Below are 25,522 nucleotides of genomic sequence, written 5' to 3'. Positions count from 1 at the left end.
TAAAGCTTTCTAAGGTTGACGCTGCCTTTCTTCGTTTTCCGTCACTGGAAGGAAGCCTTGCTCGTCTTTGAATCTCTCCCTCAATTCTTCGATTCTTCCTTTCTCTCTCTGTTTCTCAGTGCTCATCCACACGCAGAGGAAGTTCACTTTCAGGTGTTTATGGATTCGAGATGCAGAGGCTCTTACTCGTTCTCTTCGATCTTTGCCTCCCAATCGACCTTTCATCTAATCGCTTTCTCGGTGTCGTCTTTCGTTCGCGCTTTCTCCACTCGATTAACGCCTTGGTTTAGAGAGCTCCGGATTAGTGTTCCTGTATAGCAAAAGTAGCAGAAAATTCTGGGATGTAAATTCTGCAAGGTATGGAATTTTGTAATTACAGAGTTTTAGGGCTTTTTGTGCCGGTTACCTTTGATTGATTGCTGCTTAATTGGAAATATTAATTACTTCATGTGAGAGTAGAAGTATATGGTTGCAGTATATTTAGATCCTTGTTACTGAGTTCTCGCCGTTTCCTTTCTAAGCGAATCTGATTTTGTTGTTATTATGTTCCAATTTTGATTGTGTTGAGATTGAAATTTTCCTTGGAGTGGGTGAGCTTTTTGAAGAATACTCGTAATTTATTGCGGGCCTATTGGAAAATTAATCTATGTGAATCTGCTATTCGTCCGTAATTCAGGCTCCCTTAGGGTTGTTACAACCAGAACCCCACTTTACTTTGTTACTTCTCATGGGTTACTTCCACTCCACATCATTCCCAGCCTGAAAAAAGAAGAAAGTAATGTGCAGGAAACGAGATAGGATTGTCCATGGAGCTTATGTGTTATAAAGAATAAAAAAAAGCACCCTTAAGGAGTTAAGGGTATTGCAACTTGCAAATTAATACGGAGTTCCAGAGTTCTAGTAGGAGAATCCAATAAAATTTTCACATGTTTGTCTTGCATTGATACTCGTAATAATTAAATTTTTGTTGAAGGTATGGGTTAAGATGTAAATATAGAAGTAATCTGAAACTTATGCTGTTGATTGTTGGTTGTTAATTCTCACCATATTTGGGTTCTCACTTTAGTTTAAGAATTCATTAAATTTTTTTTGGGGTTTCTGATCCGCTACTGCTTAATTTTTTTTAAGCCTATGTGTTTGAGATGCTAGGTTTCATGCTACTAAAATATGAACCTTTGGCCGATAGCAGTTGTGCACTGACCCTTATCTATGGTATCCGGCAAACATAGGGAAGCAATCCTTATGTTATATTCCTAATGTAAACCAAAGGAATATTAAGGCCCAGGTCTTGGAATTTTTTCATGTCTGTGAAATCTTAAATATTGGATGACCTGTGCCTTTATTCCAACCAAAATCTATTTTTATATATGTAACTTCTATTTTTTGGACCCTGCAAAAGGTAGAAGCTTAAGTTTTTGTGCTTTATATTCCACTCAGCACCCTCCTCAGTATTGCATGTGGCTTTTGGTAACATAGTGATCAAGTAGCCTACCACAGAAAAACTCCTAGTGACAGGAAACTAATTGAAACTAAACAATGGAGCCACGTCTATTCTACTAAAGCATCAACAGAAAGGAAAGGTTATTTATTGGAATTAAACAACGTAAATGACTAGCCCTTAGGTCTTGGAGTGCTATTTCTTTATGCATAGTAATATGAAGCAAGTTGAAATATTATATTATTTTATTTTTATGGTATGGGGGACGGCTGTTTTTTGGCAAGTTGAATGGGCAGTGTCATGGTTCAGATGTTAGATGTTGGGATTGCACTGAAGTGTTTTGATGATGGTAATTTTGGTTTTTGATCGACCTACACTTGAGCGTTGTTAACAATACATAATTGGGTATTGTGTTGATGAATTTACTTATCTTTGATTTTATTATGCAAAACCAGGTAATATAGGGACAGGACTTATTGGGATTCCTGCGACACAAATTAAGAGGTCATCTCAAAATTTTGGATAGCAAGTACACAGGAGAAGGTGCACGAAGAAGGGTTTACGACTTTGTGTTAACTTATACCCTTTTTTAGGGAATGATTGGCGGCATTTCTTCACATTCAAAGATGTCGTGGAAGAAGGGTAGATCTGCTGGTTGGGCTGCTGTTAATCTCAAGCAAATGCAAAAACAAGATCTGAAACCAGAGTTTGATGATGACCCCTATCCATTCATTCAAAATAGGACAAACACTATTGCACCCTCTGGGAGCTCAATACTAAGCAATGTTCCATCAGTGAAGTCCTTCTCATCAGTGCTCCAACCTAAAATGGACTTTCCAATTCTCATTGATGACAATGATTCGAAAAGACAATTACTAGATAATAATTCTAATAGCATGCTTGGTAATAAGATTGTCAAAGAGAATAATACCTTTCTGGCCCTTAAAAAGCTTAAAGAGCTCCATGCCTGGGCTGACAATAGTTTGATTGAGGACATTTTAGCTGCTGTTGACAACAATTTTGACCAGGCTTCTACTCTATTGAAGGCTATGGTTACCTCCAGCAGCTCTGAAGAGAGTAAGACAGTAGACCTTACAGAACCAAGCTCTGTTTTTGTGGATTGTCTCCACACCAAGAAGACAGAAGAGGTGGATGAAGATTTTCTTTCAGAAAATATGATAGACCTTGCAGAACTGAAAGCTGTTCTTCAGGGCTGTCTTGATGACAAGAAGCCTGAACATACAGATGAAGGAGTTATTTTTGAAAATAAGTTATCTAATGATACTATGGACTTGAAATTGATTTCAAGATCATTAATGTCTGTACCTGCTGCGCCTGAGTGGGAAGAGGATGATGTATACTTGAACCATCGTAAAGATGCAATAAGGGTGACGAGGTATAGTTTTTCTTGATGCTTATAATGGTATAGGAATGCTACCTGATGGTCTGGAACTTCCATTATTTCTTACTTGGGGCAGTTCTTCACTTAAGTGAGTTTAAAATTTCATGAAATTACAAGAATGCCATTTCACTTGAATGGAATGTAGTGCCACTTTTGTAATTTTCTGATATTGTGAACTCATATTTAAGGCACTTTCCCTACTTTGGAGTTAATACTTAAAACTTGGCCACAGAGATGGATGTGTGGTTCTTTAGTCTTTGTCACATAGACCAACCCATGTATGCCATCTACCAATTTGTGATGCAGTATGGCATTCAGTTCGTGACTTGTAACACCCATCGAATAAAGTTGATTTGAAATTGCTTGGGTGAATATGGTGTGATCTTTCAGCCCAATACTTGTCATTTGGCTTGTTCCAGGGTAATTCAGTATGCATTGGTAAATGATGAACCATTTCATGTCCGAAGCGTTGTAGTTCACTTTCTTTGTCAGTATAAAATCATGTGGATTTTTGGCTTTTATCTCATAATAAGAAGTTAGAACTCCCATTATTTTTGTTGAGCAGGTCAGCATCTCAGCATTCACGAGCAGCCAATAATGCCTTTCTAAGAGGTGACCACTTCTCTGCTCAACAGCTCTCGCATAAGGCCCGGGAAGAATGGAGGCTTGTTGAACAGCTGAATGCAAAGGCAGCTGAGGAAATTTTAACTATCAGGAATAGCAAAAATAACATATGGAAGTTGGACTTACATGGCCTCCATGCATATGAAGCTGTGCATGCCTTACAGAAACACCTTCAGAAGATTGAAACACAGACTGCTTTAAGTCGTACTATATCTCCCAAGAAAGTCGAGCCCAAAGTTGAAATAACATGTCCTCAATCACTCAGCTCACCTAGTTGCAAGGTCATGGAGGTGAAACCTGACATACAAAACTACGCATTAACCAGTCAGAGACGAGCAATATTGGAAGTTGTAACAGGTACAAAGGCTTCACCTATGTTCACTCTAAGACCATTGATGTTCTTATGGCTTTCAAGATTTTATCATCTCCATTATAGGGAAGTGTCTTTTTTGTGGCATTTATGTAATCATTCAATAATTAGATTAAGTTTTGTTTTTGAAACACTATATTGATGTTCAAATCTGTCTTATTAGCAATTATTGTTTGTTTAAATGTGACTCAGGCTGTGTTTTCTTCTGAAAAATTAGCAGTTAACAGTCTATACACATATCACTTATATGGATAAAGCAAAAGTAAGAGGCAAAATATTCATTTAGTACTATTTCTGTGGAAAAGTGCAAGACTAGAAATATGCCTGTTATTTTGCCATAGAAACTGGGGCATAATGTTAATGGATTCCCCATTTTCTTGGAAGTGATAATTTATATAAGCTATTATTAATATTTTCCCAAAAATATACTTTCCGACAAACAAGTAGCTGCCATGTGAGATACTTAATGGTGGGCATTATGTACTTTGTAGCTGCCATGTGAGATACTTTATGGTGGGCATTATGTACTATGTAGCTGCCATGTGAGATACTTTATGGTGGGCAGTATGTACTATGTATTTGTGTGTTTACGCCTACGTATTTGGATGGAGTTGTAGCTTCCATGTGAGAGGTGGTATTGGTATGGACTGTTTAGATCTCTGGTACTAATTTTGCTGTCAGATGATTCTTCCATCTGTTATATATTCCACACTCTGGAGTTGTAAATCTTTCCATCATACAAACCATAGAGAATGCACATGGTGGATGGCTACATTGAATCACCCTGATTTTTTATTAACATGGGCCTCTTCGAATAACTATCCTCAATCAATGAAACCCTGCTTCAGGTGGGATTTTGAGGGGGTCTTTTCAAATTGTACTCTTAACCCTTGAGTGAGGATTTACTATGGCCACTGAAGAGACTGTTTCGTGACAGGGATGGGTAACCACAGCCAAGGGGAAGCTGCTCTGCCTTCAGCCATCAGAAGTTTCCTCATTGAGCATGGGTGAGATTCAGCTTCTTACCAGCCTCCCTCTAAAGTTGAACTAATTAAATACCTTATCCTTTTGTTCTTTTGGTAAGAGAATTTGAGAATGAAACATGGCCTAAGATCTTCCCACCCATGAATTTCATTGTCTTGCAGGTATCGTTTTGATGAGTTGAGGCCTGGTGTGATTGCAGTGCGTCCCAAGTTCCGTAACAGGTGAAAACATTAGGTTAGGTGTTGCCTATTGTAAATTTTTAATTATTTATTCATTGCAGATTACTGCATGTGATTTAATTCATCTTTAAGGAGTTATTAAATTTTTCTTTAGGGGGTCTTTGCTCAATAAGATCTTCAGAGAATTGTTCCCAACAGGTTTGAGCATCTTATGAATTGTAATTTGTAATGGTCTGTGTTGTATTGTATCGTTTGCTGTATTAACTGTTTTAACACCTGAATAGTTAAATTTTTTCCAAGAAAATAAAGCCTTTTGACCAATTTCTTTGCAGTACTTAGTTTTAATTATTTCTTTAGTTTTTAAGATATTACTGTAAGAGTCCAAGTGTATACAAAATGCGAAGACTATCCCTTGTGCATCATGCTTAGATAATCAAGATTTTTTTACATCGTTTCTTTCCTATTCCTCCCCTATCCCCCCTCCCCCCCCCCCAAAAAAAAAAAAGGTTTTAAATATTAAGATCATACAGAGTACCAGTTCTACCGCTTAGTTGCTTGCCTGTGAGCAGGATGCAAGTTGTTATCTCTCAACAGATCCGTCTATATTTCATGGTCAGGAAGGGTTGACAACAAGGTAAATTCCTTGCAGTTTTTGGCTATATCCAAATCTACCTAGACTGGCTCTAATCTAAATTTGAACCTGACCCTACAGTAAAGAAGACAGGGCAGGGCAAATTAAGTTTAATTAGGAAATAATGTAAAGAAACTCAAAATAAAAAATAGGAATATCGAATAATACAACTACGGGACAATGAGGTTTTTTTTTTGTTTTTTTGGTAAAACGGGACAATGAGGTTTACCACTTGCATAACTTACATTATGTATAAATTAAACCATGCGGTTTTGGGTGATTACAAAAATTTGAGATTTATTAATGTGTATGCATGTGAAAGGTTTAAAAGATCCGTAAGTTTAAATAAGCATCAAAGAGATTTATCTCCTTTTTGGGTTTTTTGGTGCAAGTCAAGGGCCGATTGGCCATCAGGCCCCCAAAAGGAGGGAACCCATAAGGGATCAAATATGGTTACCCACAGGGCTCGTCTTCCTTCTCCCCCTCTTTTTCTTCTTCTTCATTTTGCCACCGAGCCTTCTTTACGAGGATAGAGGTGTCATCTCACGGTGCCTTGTGAGAGGGCATAGAAAACACCACCAAGTAGAGATTTTTTCCCCTATTATTAGCATCAATCATCACAGGGCTTAACTTCTTGGAAAGTAAGTAAATGTGGACTAGGTGTCTAAAGAGACTTGAACAACCGATCAAGTTCCTGATGCTGTTCTCCCAATGGAACAGAAAACCACCAGGGCTAGCCCTGGATCGACAAGAGATTTATCTTCAAGTGAGCAAGTATCAAAAGAAGCAAAAGATCAAATGGGAAAACTTCTCTTAGACCTAAGCTCATCAAATGGTGAATATGTCATGTCTTGGGAGCATCATTGAAGAAGACATTCATAGCATTGGATCATATGTGTCTATCACACCTGAAAAAACCCGTTGATTGGAAAATCCCCCTAACTTGGGTGGATAGAAATGTGACACAAAGTTGACAAGATGTTCACACTCTTGTAGAAACGTATGGTATGGTAGACAAATTTTTGTCCCAAGTCCAGTGTGTGTCCACATAACTAAGGAGACTTAAGCAGCATTGGATAGACATCCGCACTCGTGTGTAAACATCTGAACAATCGTTGTCGCTCTCTTGCATAATTTTCTTTTCCCTTTCTTCTTCTTGAGTATGGGTGTGAGTTGAAAAGTTTTGTACCTTTGGCAATTATTTTATCAAACTACTTGCAAATAAAACAAGCTTTAGGCAATATTTGGTTCAGACTCAAAATTCTAAATTCAAAACCAAAATTATGTTTGGAAGGTTAATTCTCATCTTATCTATACTGAGTTTATCTATATGCTTCTTAATTATTCAATATTTCAAATCATACCTCATAAGTCGGTTGTAGGATTGTTCTATTAAATTTTCCTTTAAATTTTAAAGAAATGCATAGATCACATAAGACCTCAGACACATCTCTTCATTTTATCCATCCTATTTTAATTCTCTGTGAAACTTCATATCACAATTTTCTTTTTTCTTTTTTTTTTTTTTTTTAAGAACGACACATCTTGGAGAACACAAAGATTGCATATACAAGTTTTGATTGTAGAGTCTATATATGGAAAAAACAATAAAGTGAGTGACACGAGGGGTGTTGGACCTTGGAAGTTGGAACTGATGAATGACAAAGCTGCATCATATATGGACAAGTAGATGCATGTTAATGCATGTCAATGACATACTCCAACAAGTTTAAGCTGAATTGATTGTGATATATAATTTCTTTTCTTCCAAATTTCTTCAACTTCTATTGCATTTTGTGTAATATTTCAAAAAATAATTTTTAAGTTTTTTCTTCTATTTTGATATTTTATAATTTTTTGATTTTTTAAAAATTGAGAAAGAATGCTACTTGGTCATGTGCAACGGGCAATCCCTGGCACCTAGACACAAGACGACATGAAATGACTGTCGTGCCTCTATAGAAAGATAGAAATTCTTGAGATCGCAACGGTTATTTCATATGAACTGTATCTGACGCAAGAATCACGTACCACACATGACCAAGTAGCGTTCTCTTTCTGTATAAAAAATATTTATTATTCTTTTACCAATACGATGACAAATACCCAAAAAACACAATTTTTTAGGCAGAATAAAACGAATTCCACCTATGACCGATCCGAATCAATGGCCAATACCATTATCAATACCGTGGACTAAAACCATGGGTGGTACCCACTAATTGCATTAGTTGGCTTATTGCCCAACTTAACGAGAAAAAAAAATTATTTAGATATTTTTATAATAATTCATACCCATCACACTTATTAGCAAATTACCATTAGATCCTTCTTTCAGTGATTTGAACCATTAGACCAACGGTTTAAAATCCTGTAAAAACTGTTAACTTGAATATAAACCAAATCGTTTTTTTTAACCATATAAACCAAATCGTTTATTAAACTATTTAAGAATCTTCTATGAATCTATTAGCTCTTCCTTCCATTTTTGTCTCTTGTTTTTTTTTAGTTTCAGTCAAATAATCCAGATCAAACCCGTTTAAGAACGGTTAACAAATCATTTATTCACCTATTACTTAAAAGCGGTAACAAAATCGAAACTGAAACATTTAAAATTGTAAAATACATTATTTATAAATTGAGAAATCAAAACCATTTAATGAATCTGAAACCATTTTAAATTTTAATAAAACGATTCAATTTTAATGACTGCTTACCTTTTAAACCAAAATCGCACCGCCCTAGCTGCGGGTGATCCAATCGCTGTCCCAAAATGAATGCCACTTGGAAGGGCTTCTTTGAAAATTAAAAGAAAGAGGAAGGATAATTTCGTCGTATGAAAATGGCATTATCCGTAATTATTGGTACCAAAAAAAAAGTGCCAGCCACATTCCGTGCTCACAGATCCATTATCCATTTATCCCTATCCGTATCCATCTCATACAGTCATACGTGGCACCTACTTGAGAGCGAGTCCCCTCAAAAGCAGTTAGACAAAACCGCTCCAAAATTCGTCGTTTTGCACAGCCGTTAGATCGGAATCAGTATCCTAATAATACCATGTTACCGTCGATCTTCTACTCTGGAATCCTATAAATGGAGCGGTTGAGGCGATCTAAGTTTGCCGGAATAGAGAGCCAAAGGTCTCCTTAGGAGCAAAATCCCCTCTTCTTTCCTTTACTTACCTCACTCTTCTTCTCTCTCTTTTCTCTCTCTACCTCTAACTCAAGTTTCAGTCTTTGATTTTTCACTTTTTAAATAGAAATGGCGGGTTCTAAATCTAGAACTAGATCCAGTGGACTAGTTTCCCACCTCTCACATTCTGAAAGGTTTAGCACTTCGTCTTCGCCGATGGCTTTCGCGTCTGCAAGTTCGAGTTTCTCGTCTCGATCTACTGGTTTCTTCAATAGATCAGCTTCGCCGACTGGTGTTAATCTCTGTGGATCCGTTCCATCGACGCCTTCGGTTCGGTTTTCGATCGACAGATCTGTTTCACCAAGCAGATCGATTGCAGTTTCTCCTCGTGATCAGGTACTGAAGAAGCAGAATTATCCTCTGTCAGCTCCGTCGTCTCCTAGGAGAACGTGTATGTGCTCTCCGACGAATCATCCTGGTTCTTTTCGTTGTAGTCTTCACAAAGGTTTCACCGGTCCACATCATCGTGCTGGATCGTATTCGTCGTCTAATCGATTGAACGCTCGGAGATCAGCGATGACGAATTCGCTGGTCCGGATCGGTACTGTTGAGGGAGAATTGGTTAAGAGAGCTTTAGCGGCTCTGATCCGACCTTCTTCTCATCAGCAGAGGAGAAGAGCCGGTTTCCAGCCAAGGCCTAGTCGGCTTTCTAACATGTCCAAAGCCGAAGAATTGTGATCAGTCGTGCAGGTTCGTTCAATTACATCCCTCGATACTCCTGTGTAAATCTCTTCTATTGCTTGACGAAGTCAAGAGTGGGACAGACAGACGCGATCGGCACCGAGGGTCTTCGTCTTTTTTGTTGTATTCCGGTGACCATAAACCCTAAAAACTGAGACGAGATCGAGCAACTTTTGTATATACAAGTTTTGATGCTAATGATCAGATTGCACAATCAATCCAAAGATTAAAGCTAAACTTAACTTACTAAATACAGGAACTAATTGATCCAGATTTGTCATCGGTGGCATCTATTGTTTAGATTGTTAAACAAGTGATCTGTTCAGTCATCTGTGTGTGCAGCGTTGCTCCTTTCCGTTTCATGTGCCGTAAGACGTATATGCTTTTCCGTTATGGTTTGACGTTGTCCGTCATTGGTGTACTGTGTTCGTCTATGTTTCGATCGGCCGGCGTGCGTGCATACGTTCGTCTTATAATCTTATACGTATTACTTGGCTGCATTTCGTGGAGGTAAATATTATTTGTGCGTTTTTTTCTTGTTTTAATTTTCGTTTGTTTATTTCTTTTCTTATTTACTCTCACTCTGTTTATTTGATCACTTCGTTTGCAGGAATAAGTGCCTTTTCATGAATGATTTGGTATCCACTCTCCATTACAGATCCTTTACCCCTGTACGTGAATCACTTATAATTCTTTGGATGGCATGATAAATGAATGAAGAACTGGAAAATATAGAAATAACAAATTTAATTAATCGAAGTTACAACGTTACAAAAGTAATTATTCGTGAGAAAAAACCAGGAAGGTCTTGAACTGAAGTACTGAACTCTGTTTACCAAAAGAACTGCACCTATGAATCTGGTTCTGGACTCTGGACGGACAAGATGATGACCTTTTGGTAAGTAATCAAGAAATGGAGTTCTTGATGAAGTTGAGAGCTAAAAAATCCCAAATACTGGTTAATAATTCAAATACATGGACTTCTTGATGAAGTTGAGAGCTAAAAAATCACAAATAATACAAATGAACTTGTACAAAATTATTCTTTGTTATGAAAAGCTTATTTCGTGGAGGTAAATATTATTTGTGCCTTTTTTTCTTGTTTTAATTTTCGTTTGTTTATTTCTTTTTTGATTTACTCTCACTCTGTTTATTTGATTACTTCGTTTGCAGGAATAAGTGCCTTTTCATGAATGATTTGGTATCCACTCTCCATTACAGATCCTTTACCCCTGTACGTGAATCACTTATAATTCTTTGGACGACATGATAAATGAATGAAGAACTGGAAAATATATAAATAACAAATTTAATTAATCGAAGTTACAACGTTACAAAAGTAATTATTCGTGAGAAAAAACCAGGAACGTCTTGAACTGAAGTACTGAACTATGTTTACCAAAAGAACTGCACCTATGAATCTGGTTCTGGACTCTGGACGGACAAGATGATGGCCTTTTGGTAAGTAATCAAGAAATGGAGTTCTTGATGAAGTTGAGAGCTAAAAAATCCCAAATACTGGTTAATAATTCAAATACATGGACTTCGAGATGAAGTTGAGAGCTAAAAAATCACAAATAATACAAATGAACTTGTACAAAATTATTCTTTGTTATGAAAAGCTTTCAAAAGTATCTAAGTGTACTAGAAATTGAAAGATTCAGATCTTTGGTCGTGCACTGGTACTTTTGCAGAAATGTAGACTGGAATCTTGACTCTTGATTCTCTACTCTCAAGTCTTTGATTCCTGCACCACTAAAAAGAAAACCCACCTCCTGAAAGCAGGAAATTTAGGCGGTTTTAGGGTATCTAACAGTCAAAAGAGGGAACCTGGAGCGGTATTGTACCCCATATATTTGCCCATGAAACTGTTCCAGTTCCACATAAGGCTAGAATTGTGGAAAAGCTTTGAAGATAAAAACAAATCAACTTGAAACTTTTGAGACTGCGAAAATAGAAGTAGAATGCTCGCAACTCTGAGAATCCTATTTCCTACCTTCAGAGATCGAAAACCACCAGAGTAAATTAAATATCGAGATCCTCGGTTAAAAAAGTCAGATCAAAACCATCCGAATTGGATGGAAAATGAACGGAACCTTTGAAACCGAGCTTCGAATGCTCTGAAAAATGAAATCTCTTCTCTCTGCGTCTCCTTCTCTCAGACACACCCTTCCGCGAAATCGAAGCAAAAATGGTTCTTTGCAGAGCCCCTTCCTGTTCTTGCTTCTTCCGCCTTCAGACCATGGAAGACGATGAAGAGAATGGTTGGTCTTTGGGGTTTTACCCTTGAGGGTATTATGGAAAGTTCACCCTATGATAAGGATAACCCTTAAGGTATTATTGGAAGCCTTAAGGGTATTATGGGAAGTTCACCCTATGATAAGGATAACCCTTAAGGTATTATGGGAAGTTCACTCTATGGTAAGGATAATTTTATCATTGTAAAAGAATTAATAGGCATTTAATATAATTATAAAATAAGGACAATCTTTGATATTTTTTCAAAGTTTGAGATGTCTGTGATATATTGAATACTTACAGGGGATGTTTGTGAAATTTATCCAAATTTTCTTTACAAATGATATCTTTTGGTTTCCTTTGTAACGATATAAAATAAGTTTTAAAGTTTTTTTTTTTTTTTTTTTAATTTTTGAATTTTTGAAAACTATATAAAATAAGTTTAGAAAAATATTATTGATACGAGAATACAAACTGGTCGTGTCGTGTAGTCCTTGCATCAGTGTGGTAGTCAATGAAAATATGTATAAAGTCATTGGTTTGGAAGCAATTTTATTTATGATTTTATCGATAATTGAAAGATCTTTTTAGGGTAATTTACACATACCACCCCTGAGATTTGACGAAAGGATAATTTTACCCTCCAATTTTAAAAAATTCTACGTACCCCCCTGTGGTTTCCAAACGGTAACAAATAAACTCATTTCGGCAGTTCATGACTAACAGTGTTAAAATTAAGAGAGAAATTGACTAAACTGCCCTCATCTTCCCCAAATCATTTCTCTTATTTTTATTATTGAAGAACTCTAACTTGCAACTGAAACCCTCTTCACCCCTGTTGGAGGACAATTCCTCGCCTTCAATGGCAGCACTTACGTCTTTCTAGTTGCCCCGTTAGCTTTCAGTTCAGTTTCGTATATATTGCATATATAAAGCTTCAGCTCGCCTGTGGCTTTCAGTTCGATACTGCCTTGGTATGAGAGCGAGAAATCAACTACTTACAACAATAGAAAAGGCCGGAACCCTAACCCTAGGCTAGGTTCTTCATCTTTGTGTTTCCTATCTTCTTTCATTTATTTTTTCTGTTCCCTTATTGATGAGGTTTACTGTGATCTGAACGTCGAAGGAAATGGTTGGGGCCATTCAGTTCGGCGTCTTGGTTGCGTGCATCGTCCTCTTTGTTCCCATGGGGATGGCGGGTTGGCATCTAAGCCGTAACAAGATGCTCTTTTTCAGCGGAGCCCTCTTCATAACACTCGCCGTAGGTGTTCATCTCACACCTTACTTCCCTTCGATTTCTGATTTCATTTCTTCAATTGAGGAATTCGTGATTTTAAGGTCCGATCTCTGCAACGTTTGGAGAAGATGGTTTCTTCTGTGCGATTGATGCTAGTGAGAAACAAGATGTGGTATGCTGGGAGAAGAATGGGAGTTTATGGGTTCAGGTGCAAGGGAAGAAGAAGGGATTTAGTTGCAGGTTAGGGTTCTTGAATAAAAATAAGGGAAACGATTCTCACTCGTATCCATCTCTTTCCTCATGATTCCCAAGAAGAAAACCCAACTCATCTTCCCCTTTTTCAAACCCTAAAAGATTTGGGGAAGATGGATTTGACATCGCTGGAATGGGATTCAATTCGTTTATTGAGTTCTGGAAGCTCCCAATTTTAATGGGTGTTTCCCTGAATGTATGTATAGCCATGGTGATGGTTATGGATATAGACTTTCTTATTATCTAATTGTGAGTATTTGGATACTTGCAACTCATCTTCCCCAATCAATTTGGGGAAGATAAGTTGCAGGTTTTTTTTTTTTTTTTTTTTTGGTTCTTGCAAGGGCAATTTTGACAATTCACATTGTATTTTTAACGGTGTTAGTCATAAACTGACAAAATGGGCTTATTTGTTACCGTTTGCAAACCTCAGGGGGGTACGTAGAATTTTCCAAAATTGGGAGGTAAAATTATCCTTTCGTCAAACCTCAAGGGTGGTATGTATAAATTACCCCTCTTTTTAAGCACAAAGAGACATTAGTTTGTGATTAGGTTTCAAATCGTTTAAATTAAACTGTGAAACCGTATAATAAATTGTTCAATTATTGTTTTAAAATTAAGGCCGTTTAATTAAATGGTATAAATTGAATTAAATCGTTTTAATATAACATAAATGTGTCAAAATCAAACAGAAATTGTTTATCAAAATTGAATTGAATCATTTAAATCAAAACGATAAAATTGTTTAATAAATGGTTCAATTATAATTTCAAATTTAAGAAACTTTAATCAAACATTTTAAAAAACGAACCAGATCGTTTAACACTCTTAGAAACCAGTGCGTTATTTTTTTTTCAATTGATTCAAAAAAAAATTTTAATGGAGGTATCACACCTTCGGATTTTGTCAATTTGTCCACCACATTGTGCCAGAAGATTAGGTAACCAAAACGCCAAGCTATTTTTTTTTTTCCAGTTTTCCACATTAAAATATAAAATAAGTTAAAAGAATTTTATTTTAAAATTGAAATTTGTTTTTCACATAAAAATTTAAAATAAGTTAAAAGAATTTATTTTAAAATTAAAATTTTTATTATTTTTTATAATTTCAAAATATTTTAAATAATTTATGGAGGTATCACATTTTTTAGATTTTGTCTTAATAAAAAAATTTATCGTAAAAACTGCACAGATTTTCAGGGCTCTCAAACCCCACTGTGCGAGAGGATTAGGTAACAGGTGGAGGGGAGGAGAATCTCATGTAGTATCTTATCGTCTTATCTGCAACTCGGAAGTCGGAACTGAGCTTTCAGTTAACATTATTAACAATCGAAATTCCGCCGAAAGTTAAAACGTCCACGTCTACGGTCTACCTGTCACCCACTGAACCCGCCCCACCTAAGTAGGTAATTTTATTCTCATCATAGCTCTTTTCACTTTCACCTATACTCTTTACTCTTGAGTCTTGTAGGAGCATATTGATACATCGATAAGGGACATTTGATGTAAATAAAAGGTTGGCAGAATTGTCTTAGAGTGGTCCCCACAATTTGAGCTTTTAGGCTGAGGTGGGACCCAAAAGTGATGCTATTTGGAATCCTATCTTCCCTATCTTAGTTCTTATCTTTGACAACCAAGTTGCATATTTAATGATGGGCTCCAGCTATTGACTCCAAAATTCAGGAAAATAAAAATTAGAAACGGATAAGGATGAAGGCGGGGACCGTAAGTCCGTGACTAGGTACCACCCACCTAGTCTTCATGTGAACTCATGACTTGAGTGGGGCCTGTCCATGTAAGTGTGGGCTCCCCCACACATTGCGTTTATTTTATTTTATTTAAATTATCTTCTACGTAATGAAATTAGCTGACAAACGGTCTCGATTTCTAACTATCTTAATCGTTGCAGCTTGAATTGGAATCGGGAATGTCATCCTGATTCCTTTGAATTTTTAATTGAGTCGGGCCGATTCAGATTCATTTGGATTGCAATAGGTTGGCTCTGCTCCGATTACGAGTTTATAACTCTGGTGGGGTCACTGTTGTCGATTTCTGGATGTTTTGGAAACGGCCATTAAGATTAGATCGTTGATTTCTGGATGTTTTGGAAGCGAGGGATCTGAGGGGTAGCAAACGACTCAACCAGAACTATTAGTACTCACTAATAGTTGTGAAAGACGGCATGATGGTTGACTTGAGTTATTGCAAGAATTTGAAGTTTGAGCAGACAGCTTCCATGGTTCCGTGATCCACAAGGGCAACAAGAGTAGTGATTAGGTCACTTCAAGGAAAAACGTGACCCTGTGCAATTATGAGTTATGACAACACATGGAGAGATTAGGCTTTATCACAAGAATTTCCCTTACATGCTTCTTTTGAGTTTCGTTTGAAGGTGTGAGGAGCTTTTCGGCTTCAAAAGTTGAATGGAAAAATCTGCTATGGACAAAAGGAGGAGAAAGTTTTCTTTAAATGAAAAATACATCCTATCTAAGATTATTATTATTATTATTATTTTCTTTAGTGTACGAGGTTTATAATGTCTTTACCACTATTAGGATTTATAGAAGTCTTATAAGAAAAGACTAGCCAACAATATGGGAGTAAAACTAGATGGGGATAAAATTTTGTGAGTAGATATATCCTTAAGAGATCAATTAGATTACCATTGACCAAAAGTTGAAGAGTGATGGTTTTGTATCTCAATTTAGTTTGTCTTCAGGGAGGCATGCGCCCATGGTTTTGCCAGAGGGCATCCAACGGTTGAGCTATGTCGTACATATCTCGATGTACGCCTAGGGATGTATGTAACACAATTCAACGACTGATAATGCCCTAAGCATTCTCTATTCTCTGGAGACGATCCTAATCCTTTGTATCTATCATCCTATCTTAATTCTTATCATTGCTAACCAAGTCGCATATGCAATAGGATCCAGCTATTGACTCCAAATTTCTTGATAAGGGAAAAATATATATTTGAAAGGGATAGGGATGAAAGGGGGACTGTGAATCCGTGACTTGGCACCGAGTCTTCATTCTTCAATCTTCATGAATAAAGCCTGTCCACGTAAGTGTGGGCTCCCACATATTTCGTATTTTATTTACATTTTGGGGCGGAACTTGGATTTCAATTAGGAACTTACGCCACTGTTGGGCTATAAATAATTGAATGGGTCCGATACAGGGTTTTAAAAATTGGGAATCGGATTGATTGGTGAATCATTGGATTCATAACGGAATCGGTTGACATTATCTCAATTTCCGTTGTTCTTAATGGCTGCAGCTTAAATTGGAATTGAAATTGCGATTCCTTTATATTTTCAGTTGAATCGGACCGATTTCTTAATCAATTTCCGACTCCAAGGCCAATCCTAGTTTCACTCTTATGTGGATATAAACCGATTTGATTGGATCGATTAAGGCCGGATTGGATCAGAATCGGCTCTGACCAATTCTGCCACCGATTACGAGTTTTAAAAACTGTCAAATCAATTATGATCGATTCTAATTCCAGATGTTTTAGAGGGGTTATTAAAATTATATCGTTGGTTTTTAGATTTGCAAGGCTGATTCTAAGATTTTTTGGACCTATTCAGGTCAATTTTGAATCGGCCATGAGTTCTTGATATTAGATCCACCAAAACACATTAAACCTAAATACAGAGAAAGTGGAAGAGAAGGATCTGAGCTATTGTAAGAATTTGAAGTTTGAGCAGACGGCTTCCATAGTTCTGTGACCCACAAGAGTAGTGATTGGATCACTTCAAGGAAAGAGGTGCCCCTGGGCAATTATGAGTTATGACTACTCATGGAGAGGTTTAGTCTTTATCACAGGAATTTCCTTTCGATGCTTCTTTCGTTTGAAAGGTGTGAGCATACCAAGGTCCCTACCACCCCCGATGGACAGCCAATCATTTACTGGCCCTAAAAATGCAATGGAAAATTCGATCCGAATTGAATGAAGGAACATCCATCTAAAGTCATTATTACTTTCCGGAAGACAATATCTTCCTAAATATCTTTCTACAGTTGGACAGGGAAAGAATTCCTCTTCGCTGTACGTGAAAGGAAACTGTCTCTCTGAATAAAATGTTGAATCTTGCTCCAATTTGTGGAACAGGTCAGTAATTTTACACGTCCCCTCACAAACTACTGGGACCTATTTCTCCCTCTACTCCATTTAAACCCCCTATTTGGATTCGAAACACTCCACGCCCATTAGTGCAAAACTGCACACGAGCAACAGAGCCCCCCTCTCTCCCTCACTCACTCAAATATCTTCCTACAGTTGGGCAGGGAAGGAGTTTCTCTTAACTGTAAATGAAGGGAAACTGTCTCCATGAATAAAATGTTGAATCTTGATCTAATTTGAGGACCAGGTCGGTAATTTTACATGTCCCCTCACAAACCACTGGGACCTACTTCTCTCTCTACTCCATTTAACTCCCTATTTGCTGATTCGAAACACTCCACGCCCATTGATGCAAAACTGCACACGACCAGCAGAGTTGTCCCTCCCTCAAGTAATTATCCTGAATGAGGATTATAGATATCTCTACTCTCAAGTATAGTTGGGCACTATAGCCAGGTCTTTTCAAAATTATGAAAATATGATGGGCACAAAACAAGGCCCTTGTAGTTGTTAGGTCCACGAGAATTAACCATTAAACTGCCAACAAACCAACAGCATGGATAATAATTGTCACCATTCTCAACAACAGACAAAACAAAGACAAACCATGAGGAGTGTATTTAGGGCAGAGGTGATCGTCCAATATTGCTTCTAACTAAACAAACTTTAGAAGCATTTGGATCAGGGACAAGGTTTTAAAAATCGCGGGAATCAGAGTGTTGAATCCGCAATAATTGATCCGGATTTCAACCGATCCGACACCGTCGATTCACACTGAAAACCTTAAAAAGTATCCCTGTTTTTGGATTTGTGGACTGATTCTAGCATCGGAATCATCAGAGTCTGATTCCGTTTTCGATTCTGCATTTTAAAACCTTGATCAGGCCGCTCTGTTTCAAAACAAAATCATCATCATTACATGCAAGCATATCCAGTGGGACCAATGCCAGTGAAGGCATCAAGTTTTTATCTTCTAAAAGCATGAATGCTGTTCTTTATATTGTAAGCAAGACTTCGCTTGCTACAGTATGGATCTGTTCTAATTTCCAATTATGGATTTATGCCTCTAATCTCCTTGCCTCGAAATGATGAAAGTAATTAAGGTAGAACCAATACAATACTGTCCAACAAAAACTGATGAAACAATACTGTCCAACAAGAGCTGATGAAATAATAGCCTTCTCCCAGCTGTCTTGTTCAGCAAACCAAATCCACCAAACAACTGAATATCCCCTGAGCAATGCACACATTAATAAGCAAGCAGTATGGAAAACATAAGCAACATCGATTATTTAACAAGTTAATAAATGGGTTATAGTAGGGATAATACATTCACACAAAACAAAACATGGCTTCCAGGATCATTGATTGACAACCATTGCCCAAATGTTTCCAGACCAATCTAAATCATGCAGTTAAGTACCATACTTTTGGATGGTAATAGTACTCGAAAAATATAATAATCCATTCGTTCTCAAAAATATAATAATAATGAGAAAGTACGAGTAACCACAGTAGCATTTAGTGATCTAATGTTGTTTATTGAGAGATAAATCCCAGTGACCAGAAATCAAAGCATTCTACATACAGTTGTATATGAGAGTAGTGTCTAATAAACCAGAGCAATGAAAAACTTTCGCCTATTCCACCAACTACGCTTGGTTAAACTGCCTTAAAGAACAGAAGCTGAAGCCTCTTTTCTTCTTCACTCCTACCATGGTACGGCAATTCTAGATCATTAATTGGGAACGAATAGGAGCCCGCCTTTGGCGTAAAGTCACCCGTCCTCTAGCCAGTACCTCTCCCAAATGATGCCCCCTGACCCAACCCAAGACAAAAGCAAGTATCCGACTCTCGAGTACTTTGAAGAAAAGGAAGTTGGTGATCTTTAGTGCAAGGCAAGATGCGGCACTTTACACATTAATGCAACCCTGGGTTCCAAAACCTTGATGTGGGCCCACTGAAATGATAACAAATGCAAATATAAAAGAGCAGTGGCAATGTCATAAATTTTAGGACATTTAAGACTTTTTTTGGGCAAGAGCAGGGTCTTGGACAATGTTTCGATCTAGGGATATGCAACTGGAGTCGCCCAGAGGTAAGGATAGTTATTCCCAAACAGCGAGAGAAGGAAGAGAATGTGAGAGTCCAATGCCCAACTCTTAAGGTTGGATATGGTCCAGTAACAGAGAATGATGAGTAATGTCTACGGTCTCAAACAGAAAAGGATAATAGTATAATAACAGGAAAAGAAGCAATAGAGAGGAAACCAAATCGCAGGGAGGGAAGAAGAGAAAGAAGATGGGAGAGAGGAAGGGCCACTGCCACAAATACAGTTGCAAATAATGCAGCAACCAAATCAGTATTTCATTTTATTTCTCAAATCCGTTTATAAGCTGGTTACACAAAAGTATATAAAGACTTAAAATAACTCCTACAGAAACTCTGAAATTGACTTCGACTCTACACTATGGACTCTAAAACTGAAACAAGTAATCCTAATTGAAACAGAAATAGATTAGACTCTATTATGGACTCAACTGAACAAACTTCGACTCGAACTCTACTTCTATCTACAGCTGAAATAAAGAAAAGAAAATAAATAAAATAATTCCTAATTTATCCCACGCCTATCTGCATCACAGGTTCTACTGCCCTTTTCTGTTGTTCGAGAGCTAGAAGAAGATGCAACAAACCAACTCAAGCTCCTACTAATAATAGAAAACAAGAAAATAAGATCCATAGGAACCACAACCAAGACTAAAGACAGAACTTATGATGCCCATGGGTTGGCCTAAGTGGACCAACTGGTTTTAGTTTGGAGCTTTCTTCCCTTTGCCACATGAGGCTGGTTCGGCTACTTCATTCTCCCTCAAAATAGTTAACCATTATGTATCACAATTTTGGCCAGCTGATGGGTCACTATGACGAAAAGACCAAGTAAACAAAAATGCAAGTGCCATAAAGAATAATCTAAGGTATTTTATATTGGAACTATCCCAAGTATGCCTAATCCCCAATCGAGTCTAGGAGAAAGTAAAGCAAAAGTCGACTTCAAACCAGTGAGAAACCAGCAGGAGATCGATTGCAGCCAGGTTCAACACGATAAGGATCTATTAATGGTGTGCAACAGCAACAAACACTTGGATCAGCAGCAAATACACTCGAACAAGGTAGCTTGAAGGAGCAACAGGAGTCTTCAATCGATTGGCTTGCAGCAGTAGCAATCTTGGAAGTAATTGGAAGTGATTTCTGATCTTCAGGTTGAGTTATTAATTAATGGTTGCAGACACACAGAAGCAGCAATGGGGATCGAGTAAGGTAGGGAAAGAAGAGAAGATAGAAGAAGGGGGCAGGGAATGGGCTTCTCACCCTGAGTCTCTCACCCACAGCTATCCCAGCTGTTGAAAGTTGAAACATGGAATTTCTCTCATAATCGATGGCAAGCTTGGCCACAATTTCTATGCTCCAAAATCTGTCTCTATTACAAGAGGGGCTGCCTATTTAATGGAATAGGTCACCTTACAAAATAGAAGGTAGAAAATAGAAACTTCCTAAAACCAAAATAGAAGGTAGTAAAATAGCAACTAATGAAAAATAGAAACTACTAAGGCTTTATAGATCAGCCTTCTAAACAAGCAAGGAAACAAAAATAGAAACAAACTAAAATTAGAAACTTCCTAATATACCTTCTAAAACTGAAAATAGAAACTAAACCATGGCAGCTTTAGGATAGAATCTTTTTCCACTTGATGGGCCCACAAAATCTTCAAAAAAAATATCTCCACACAAGGAAAATATGGGTTGTGACACTGTTTATGTGAACAGTGTTTTGGTCTTTTAACTTCTTCATGCTTCACTCTGGGCTTGGGCTGAGGCTGCCTTAGATGATGCTCCATCGAACCAGCAAAAACTTGCCACATCATCAGACCAGGCTGCTTCTCACAGCAGTTGAATCCACAACCTTACTGGGCTGGTTTTGGGGTTTGTTCCTGTGGATACATATGGACTTGTGATCTACATCAGAAAGCTTTGTCTACCAATTGGTGAATCCATTCAAGTGAATAGAGGAACTACTGAGGAAGGTTAACAATACAGAACTCAAACAACAAACCATGCCAACAATAAATAACTATAGAAGATGAGCATCAGTAATATGATAATGAGAAACTTCTAGTAAATCAATGATTCAGATTATTATGTCTTTATTTATGTATGCATGTTATGGCCATTATTTGTGAGAACCCCACTTCATGAAAACCCATATTTATTGAGCAGTTAGAATAAACATGAAAAAAACACTGTAAACATGAAAGAAACACCGTAGAAGCTGACCTGTGAAGAATACCACATGATTCCTAAGAAGATTCAGGCATGCAATGGTTCACAACCAATGGAGGCCGTAGAGCTCGATGGGCTGCTTCTTTTTGCTTGCGAGCCTTAAACATCTCTTCTGTTTCAATCACGATCAATCTCTTAACCTGTGAAAATAGAAATAAAACAAAGAATGAAGGCAAAACTAAGATGAGAACATCTCAGTCAGAGATAAAGAGTATCACTCGTCACAGCTAGCTTTAAGACCTGTTGAAGCATTCCCCTGAGAGAAGGTGTATTCCGCTGCACAACAGTTCTGTTGCATTTGCGGAGCCGCAATGCCTCCAGGGTGCGCCTATGAAGCCTCCTGGTGCCTGGGATGCCCCTCACCAAGGTAATATATAGATTAGGGCTCCATGCAACTGGAACACAGGCTTTGAAAGCCTTGAAAGCATCCATGTCCACTCTCTTTCAACTAAAGTATCCAAGAACACTTCTAACAAATGACCCTTTCTCTAATGGGGTAGGAATGGGAAGGGGGAGGAGGGGAAGAAAGAAGAAGAAAAAAAAAAAAAAAAGGGGGCCAACAAGCAAAATAAATTAATGACATGACACTTTCAAAATAATTAATAAAAGTGAAAAGAAAGTAAAGTTGTATAGATCAGAAAAGTTTATTTTTACCCTTTTTTTCTTAATTTTTCTCAAAAGGGATAGAAACCTTTAACAGAATAAAATTGAATCAAAGCCACAAATTACAGGTATCTTTGGTATGATTTCTATTCCCAGCTTCTGCTATTGCTCTGAAATAGATTTCACAAACAATTTCTGGGCCATAAATAGAAACCATTTGGTTGCTTATGCACAGAATGGACAATAAGAGTGATACTTGCATATGTACAGAATGATAAAAATAAGAGTGGTATTTGCATATGTACATAATAAGAAAAAATAAGAGTGGCATTCCTATGTGCAAAATAAATTCTCCAATCATGAAATTATTTGTCACAAATGTCTTTTACAGGTCCATTAACATATGGGACAAGTTGCCAAATTGCACCCACTTCAAACTGGCAAGCATTCAAGATAGAGTCCCAAATACATGTGCAGGGTGCATGAGTTGTCAAAAAAAAACAGTGGAATTTTTTTAAGTCCCGAAATAATAAACCATATAGACTTTTAGCAAAGTATACATATACAGCTTTGTGAAAAATAGAATATTGTGTATAATTGACCATAAAATAAAACAGAATCGTACTAATGAGTAATGACAACTAAGAGATACATAAGAAAGACGATACTATTGCTGCTAAATAAAAAGACAGTACTATGTACCGCCATCCTCAGTCCCTATAGGGCTGCTCAATGATCTGGTGTAGGGTTGCTTATTGAGCAACTGCATTTGCAACTATACGATCACTCAAATCCACTATCAGGGGGTAATGAGATAAGCATTCGTGAAGACCATTTTGGAAGCATCCGCATATAAGGATAACATATTCAAAAAAACATAATCCTAAGGTCCTAATAGGTAGATTATATGTCTAAAATATCAAAGCAAACAGATGGCTAGATTAGGAGAAACAATTGTGGTCAGAAAATAGAAACTTAACAAAACCAGAATTTAGTAACTTAGGAGAAACAAATGGACTTAAAAAAAGGGAAAAGATTTTGATGGAAATCTGAAGTCTCAAGTTCTAAATCTACAGATCTGCTACAGAAACCAAAAGTCTCAAAACAACTATTAAAAAATAAAAGTCCAAATACAGTACAAGCACAATTTTTCCTTTAGCTCTTGCAACAACATGAGGCCGTGTCTTCACCTTAGTTAGTAAATTCAGGAACAGCAATCAAACGTGTATGGATACGTACGGCAATTAAACGTACTACACGGCAATAATACTTTTCAAAAAGCCAACGCAATAAAATGCGTACTGCAATGATACAATACGTGCTTAGTACACGTTTAATACGGTGGCCACGGGAGCAAAAATACAGACATATATTCACTATGCAACAGACATGCACATCACCTAATAACCTAAGTAATAACATATAGACAATGATTTTATCAAAGGAAGCCTCACAACTGAAAAAACACGATATAATAGCTGAATACAAAATAGAAACACCATAAGAAGAACATGCGAGAACACAAACAAATGATAACACAGCCTCATCAATAAGGACACTTCCCCATCGTCAATCATTCGTGTGCTATTTATATGCAACAATGAATATGCAATAACATAACTATGGGAGTTCAACATGGCAACAAAGATTTCAGCTTTTTGACCTTCAACTGCAACAGCAAGCAAAAGCAGCCAAACAAAATCTGAACAATAGGAATTCAGCAGTGAAAAAAAAGAAATGCCTAACTATTTGAAATCTTATGAGGTTCTAATGTCATATTAGGCTCATAGTGATCTGAACCACACAAGCTTCCATACTCCATTTATAAGCTACCTCTATCAAAATAGAGAAAATTTTTAAAAACACTGTGTCCCATAGACCGACAGACACACAAGTAAATGACACCTACAAGATAGTGGCACCACTGTAGTCACTAGTCACATGTTTAACAAACCCAATCAAATTTCACCCCCTGGGTTGTTTCTCCATTAAAAAATGAACACCAAAATCAACGGCCCCAGTCATAATTGTTTTTACCTTTATGAGACATTTAATAGCTTCAAATGGTTAGTTCTTTTCATATTTTTCTTGTAAAGGAAAACATTACACGCCAATAACACATTAAGAACCTAGGTTTGAAAGGAAAGGAACGTAAGTCTAATTAGAAGAAGTAGCAGAAGCCCAAGGGAAAGGATAAAAATTGGAAGTTTATCTCTGGGTTTTACTTATTTCTATTCCGAATTGGCATTTACACATTCATGTCCCAACTCCCATGACGGAAGAGACTTAGGGTTCGAAGGGTTTCTGGTTTGGAAGAAGAACACGGAAGGGTCAAGATGGGGGGTTTTGGACGTATAATACGTGTTTAATATGCTGTTTAATAAAAGTTGCGTTTTTAACCGTATAAGTGTGTATATCTTAGTTAGTAAGTTTGGGAACGGCAATCAAACAGGTGAGGATACGAACAGGAATTAAACGGACCAGACGACAATAATACTATTCAAAAATCTGGCATAATAAAACGTGTAAGGCAATGATACGGTACGTGTCTAATACGCGTTTAATACAGCCGCTCTATAAGAAAAAATACGGGCATATATTCACTATATAACAGGCATTCACCACCTAATAAACAAAATAATAGCTATAGACAATGATTTTATCAAAAAGAAACCCTATTACTTCTCATAAGATTATCATTTAACATATCAAAGTCCTAATAAAAAAGTTCAGCAAAACTAGTTAAGTAGAGCACATGTTACAACAGAATCCTAGTTAATAGCATCCAACGAATAAAATTGTGAAGAAACTGGCATTACCAACGAGGTAGAGGGAGAATGCCCAATAAACTCAATGGAAACAAAGAACACAGAAACAGATGCACTCATACTGTTGTATCAAAATTTTAGCATCCAAGGAATAAAATTGTTCCTTTCTTGTTGTGGAAGTACCAACCAAATGAAGATGGTCACTGTTATATCAAAATCAACAAAAAAGCACCAATACCCTCATATCACCATTTTTCCCATTAAAATCAACAACCAATGCTGGATAACATGAAAGAGAACATTCTTGCTAAAACCAAACCACTTTCTTGAAATTCAAGTTTAAAAAAACAAACCAAAGCAGGGAAGAGGAATAAGTGAATAATCCATTGTCACATAGATGGATCAAACTGGGAATTACCAAGTTTGATTTAAGATGCCGAACAGTGAA

General features: G+C 37.1%; 3 protein-coding genes across 3 annotated transcripts; 2 read left to right on the top strand and 1 right to left on the bottom strand.

Moving 5' to 3' along the window:
• On the top strand, positions 1-5,245 carry LOC122662785. Its single transcript, XM_043858502.1, has 5 exons — positions 1-357; positions 1,894-2,834; positions 3,406-3,821; positions 4,772-4,841; positions 4,980-5,245. The coding sequence occupies exons 2-5, from the start codon at positions 2,035-2,037 to the stop codon at positions 5,041-5,043; spliced, it is 1,350 nt and encodes a 449-aa protein (XP_043714437.1). The 5' UTR covers positions 1-357; positions 1,894-2,034; the 3' UTR covers positions 5,044-5,245.
• A 3,715-nt stretch (positions 5,246-8,960) lies between these two features.
• Positions 8,961-23,542, top strand: LOC122648746. Its single transcript, XM_043841967.1, has 3 exons — positions 8,961-9,567; positions 12,795-12,801; positions 23,530-23,542. The coding sequence occupies exon 1, from the start codon at positions 8,980-8,982 to the stop codon at positions 9,499-9,501; it is 522 nt and encodes a 173-aa protein (XP_043697902.1). The 5' UTR covers positions 8,961-8,979; the 3' UTR covers positions 9,502-9,567; positions 12,795-12,801; positions 23,530-23,542.
• Positions 18,504-22,195, bottom strand: LOC122648747 (50S ribosomal protein L30). The gene is made up of 3 exons (XM_043841968.1): positions 21,944-22,195; positions 21,698-21,843; positions 18,504-18,594 (listed from the first exon to the last, which is right to left on the bottom strand). The coding sequence occupies exons 1-2, from the start codon at positions 22,133-22,135 to the stop codon at positions 21,721-21,723; spliced, it is 315 nt and encodes a 104-aa protein (XP_043697903.1). The 5' UTR covers positions 22,136-22,195; the 3' UTR covers positions 18,504-18,594; positions 21,698-21,720.
• Positions 23,543-25,522: the final 1,980 nt, after the last annotated feature.

The sequence above is a fragment of the Telopea speciosissima genome, chromosome 1 (genome assembly GCF_018873765.1).
Source record: "Telopea speciosissima isolate NSW1024214 ecotype Mountain lineage chromosome 1, Tspe_v1, whole genome shotgun sequence".
NCBI classification, from domain to species: Eukaryota; Viridiplantae; Streptophyta; class Magnoliopsida; order Proteales; family Proteaceae; genus Telopea; species Telopea speciosissima.
Note: the sequence above shows the minus strand (reverse complement) of the source record. Positions and strands in the feature narration are given on the sequence as shown.

Excerpts from the sequence above, each read along its gene's own strand:
- LOC122662785 (XM_043858502.1), top strand. The coding sequence starts at position 2,035 with ATGATTGGCGGCATTTCTTCACATTCAAAGATGTCGTGGAAGAAGGGT. Across the intron at positions 2,835-3,405 it reads GATGCAATAAGGGTGACGAG|GTCAGCATCTCAGCATTCAC; the intron begins GTATAGTTTTTC and ends TTTGTTGAGCAG. Across the intron at positions 4,842-4,979 it reads AGTTTCCTCATTGAGCATGG|GTATCGTTTTGATGAGTTGA; the intron begins GTGAGATTCAGC and ends ATTGTCTTGCAG.
- LOC122648746 (XM_043841967.1), top strand. The coding sequence starts at position 8,980 with ATGGCTTTCGCGTCTGCAAGTTCGAGTTTCTCGTCTCGATCTACTGGT.
- LOC122648747 (XM_043841968.1), bottom strand. The coding sequence starts at position 22,135 with ATGGATGCTTTCAAGGCTTTCAAAGCCTGTGTTCCAGTTGCATGGAGC. Across the intron at positions 21,844-21,943 it reads TCAGGGGAATGCTTCAACAG|GTTAAGAGATTGATCGTGAT; the intron begins GTCTTAAAGCTA and ends CTATTTTCACAG.